Raw genomic sequence first — 4,427 nt, forward strand, 5'->3', positions numbered from 1 at the left:
CAACTGCTCTCTGGGTAATTAGGGAGATGCAATAAATGATGGCCTAGCCAGCGATGCCCTTGTCCTGTGAATGAATTTTAAAAAAACTTAATATGATGATATCTCACCTTTGGAAGAAAGAAATGAATTTTTCCAAGGGGTAACTGGTGACTCATCTGAACCAGTTATGACAAAGATCATACATGTTAATGATCATTAAAGTGATTAAAATTAAAATCATTAAATGTGACACATGGGGAAGTGTTAGTGCATTATCTAAGAAAATCAATCGGTTGAAGAGAGTGAAAAGACAAGTGTCTGATAGAGAACTGCATGGGGCAGGTAGAAAATCACTTAAAATCGAAGAAATGCAGATGCCAACATTATATTTAACAGGTGTATGAGATCAGAAACCTACTTCTCACGTCTGGGCAGAAACATAAGCTGTGCTCTCAATAATTGGATAATTGGTTGAAGAATAAAATGCCAGTGATCAAGGCAAGTCATCTCAACAAGAGGACGACTTCAGAGATCTCAGAGCAGGGGTGGGGAACCTGCAGCCTTAAGGCCACATCCAGCCTTTTGGGGTATTAGTTGTGGCCTTCCACAAATACTAAATCTGCCTTTTCAAATCTGTGTACCATTTTTAAAATTTTTACTGATAACCCAGTCATGTCAAAAACTAAGAAAAGAACATTAAAGGAAAAGAACAGAGTATTCAATGAAGAATGGGAACTGCAGTATTACGTAGTTGTTACGAAAGATAAAATGATGTGTTTACTCTACGATACCATAATTGCAACAGTGAAGAAATACAATGAAGAAATCCGCAAGTATTTAAAACGATGTCAGGACAAGGGACTGACATCACTTGAAGCAACTGGAAGAAGAGGTAAGCCATTTAGTGATGTGGAAATCATAAAAGAATGCACTGTTGAAGTTGTAGGATGTTTAGATTCAGACAAGATTAATAATTACAAACAACTACCTCTTTCAAGAAGGACCATATCTGATCGGCAACATGAATTAGCCCCCAATGTAACAGAACAACTTCATTCAATACGCCAAAGCGAAGACATTTCTTATTTGATTCTTTATTTCTATTCATTTGCGGAATGTGAGCATCACTGGCTGGCCAGCATTTCTCGCCCATCCCTAGTTGCCCTCGAGGAAGTGGTGGTGAGCTGCCTTCTTGAACCGCTGCCGTCCACCTGCTGCAAGTTGACGCACATGACATTAGGGAGGGAATTCCAGGATTTTGACCCAGCGGCAGTGAAGGAATGGCGGTATATTTCCAAGTCAGGATGATGAGTGGCTTGGAGGGGGAACTTGAAGGTGGCGGTGTTCCCATATGTCGGCTGCCCTTGTCCGTCTAGATGGAAGTGGTCGTGGGTTTGGAAGGCGCTGTCTGAGGATTTTTGGTGAATTTCTGCAATGCATCTTGTAGATAGTACACACTGCTGCTACACAGTGTCAGTGGTAAAGGGAGTGGATGTTTGTGGATGTAGTGCCAATCAAGCGGGCTGCTTTGTCCTGGATGATGCGAAGCTTCTTGAGAGTTCTTGGGGCTGCACTTATCCAGGCAAGTGGGGAGTATTCCATCATACTCCTGATTTGTGCCTTGTAGATGATGGACAGGCTTTGGGGAGTCAGGAAGTGAGTTACTCGCTGCAGTATTCCTAGCTTCTGGCCTGCCCTTTTAGCCACTGTGTTTATGTAGTGAGTCCAGTTGAGTTTCTGGTCAATGATAACCCCAGGATGTTGATACTGGGGATTTCAGTGATGGTAATACCATTGAATGTCAAGGGGCGGTGGTTAGATTGTCTCTGATTGGTGATGGTCATAGCCTGGCATTTGTGTGGCAGGAATGTCACTTGCCACTTGTCAGCCCAAGCCTGGATATTGTCCAGATCTTGTTGCATTTGAACACGGACTGCTTCAGTATCTAAGGAGTCATGAATGGAGCTGAACATTGTGCAATCATCGGCGAACATCCCCACTTGGATTGCCTTGGATGAATCCACTGACATTATTGACTCAGTGCAGGTGTTATTTTTTATTGGCGTTATAATTGCATATTTTCATTGCCATGAGGAGTTACTGGCTTTGGGTAGACACGTGGAATTGATATCTTCGTTATCTTCAATGAAAAATGCGCATGAAGCGAAACTGAATTTAGTAAGTGTATGCACAGACAGTGCACCTTCCATGTGAGGGATTTGTTACATTACTGCAAAAAGAATTGCCAGATCCAGATACTTCGATTTCCTTTCATTGTTTTTTGCATCAACAGGATCTCTGTGCCAAATCTGCTGTTTTAAGTGACACATTAAATAAAGTTATAGGTATTGTAAATGACATTCAAGCAAATGCATCATGGCATCGCCAATTTTGCATCATGCTTCAGCTTGGTGATGAAACATTCAGTGTGGATCTGCCATATCATTCTAAAGTTTGCTGGTTGTCACAAGGACAAATACTTGTAAAACTTTTATCTTTGTGAAAACAAATCACAAGATTTTTTTGAGGAACTGAATGAACCATGTGAATTGTCAAAAGAGGATTTCAGTCGAAATGCTGCATTTTTGTGTGATATAATGTCAAAGCAAAATGGTCTGAATTTTTTTGCAAGGTAATATGTATGATATGTGGCTAAAAATCCAGGCTTTTCAGAAAAAGCTGACCTTGTTCAAAACTCTCCTTACCCAATCAGAACTTTCAGTGGAACACTTTTCTGAACTGGCAAAGGTAACTAATGAACAGGATACTAGCAAATCTTTATGGAAGTGCGATGTGAAAGAATACACAGCTGTTCTAGACTCCTTGATTGAAGAATACAATGAAAGGTTTGCAGACTTTGAGAAATATGATCTCACATTGAAACTAACTTTTCAACCACACCAGGTTGATGTCTCCAAAGCACCTGATGACTAACAGGTGGAATTGATTGAGCTCTCAGAAGATAATTCTGAAGTCTCTATTTGATGCGAAGAAGGATCCCATTGAAATATGGAAAAATGCCATTGAATACCCATGTCTACATGCTTGTTGAATGCTGTCTTGTTTTTGCACAACCTACTGTTGTGAATCAACATTTTCATATGTGACATAAATTAAAATGCTCTTGAGATCTCAGATAAGGGATATTCAGCTGGAGAACCAATTAAAGCTACGGTCAACGATGTTGGAACCAAATATCTGATTCCTAACTTGCAATAAGCAATCAGAAAAAAGACAACAAACCATTTAATGACTAAGCTTCTCACTTATTATTAGTTCTATTGTCAGCTTAGCCAAACAAATAAATGTGTCTTTGCTGAATTTTTATTTTGTTTGAAGTCCTCATATAATAGCAGGCTTTAATTAAAATTACTAAATATGTTGACAAAAAATATGCTTCCTGCAAAAATGCCATCCCCTATTCCCAATTCCTTCACCTCCACCGCATCTGCTCCCAGGATGAGGCATTCCACTCTCGTACATCGCAGATGTCCTCGTTTTTCAAGTATCGCAACTACCCCCCTCAGTGGTCGAGAACGCCCTCGACCGTGTCTCCCGCATTTCCAACAACTCATCCCTCACACCCCTTCCCCGCAATAACAACCAAAACAGTATCCCCCTCATCCTCACATACCACCCCACCAACCTCCGGATCCAACGCATCATCCTCCAACACTTCTGCCATCTGTAATCCGATCCCACCACCAACGACATTTTTCCCTCCCCACCCTTATCTGCTTTCCGGAGGGACCACTCTCTCCGGGACTCCCTTGTCCACTCCACACTCCTCTCCAGCCCCACCACACCTGGCACTTTTCGCTGCAACGGCAGGAAGTGCTACACCTGCCCCTACACCTCCCCCTTCACCCCCATCACAGGCCCCTAGAAGACTTTCCACATCAAGCAGATGTTCACCTGCACATCTGCTAATGTGGTATACTATATCCGCTGTTCCCGTTGTGGCCTCCTCTACATCGGGGAAACCAAACAGAGGCTTGGGGACCGCTTTGCGGAACACCTACGCTCAGTCCGCACTAAACAACTGCACCTCCCAGTCGCGAACCATTTCAACTCCCCCTCCCATTCCTCAGACGACACGTCCATCCTGGGCCTCCTGCAGTGCCACAACAATGTCACCCGAAGGTTGCAGGAACAGCACCTCATATTCCGCTTGGGAACCCTGCAGCCCAATTGTATCAATGTGGATTTCACAAGCTTCAAAATCTCCCCTCCCCCTACCACATCCCAAAACCAGCCCAGCTTGTCCCCACCTCCCTGACCTGTTCTTCCTCCCACCTATCCCCTCCTCCCACCTCAAGCTGCACCCCCATCTCCTACCTACTAACCTCATCCTGCCCCCTTGACCTGTCCGTCCTCCCTGGACTGACCTATCCCCTCCCTATCTCCCCACCTACACTCACCTCTACTGGCTCCATCCCCGCCTCTTT

The 4,427-nt window shown here is 43.5% G+C and overlaps 1 protein-coding gene across 1 annotated transcript in view; it reads left to right on the plus strand.

The window, feature by feature from the left end:
* LOC125485497 overlaps nucleotides 1–2,913 on the plus strand; it is a 12,498-nt gene extending 9,585 nt beyond the window's left edge. The window contains exons 4-5 of the mRNA XM_048608531.1: nucleotides 672–871; nucleotides 2,693–2,913. Coding sequence (XP_048464488.1) covers nucleotides 672–871; nucleotides 2,693–2,913 — 421 coding nt within the window. The remainder of the gene's footprint in view (nucleotides 1–671; nucleotides 872–2,692) is intronic.
* Nucleotides 2,914–4,427: the final 1,514 nt, after the last annotated feature.

The sequence above is a fragment of the Rhincodon typus genome, chromosome 19, assembly GCF_021869965.1.
Source record: "Rhincodon typus isolate 14 chromosome 19, sRhiTyp1.1, whole genome shotgun sequence".
Lineage (NCBI taxonomy): Eukaryota > Metazoa > Chordata > Chondrichthyes > Orectolobiformes > Rhincodontidae > Rhincodon > Rhincodon typus.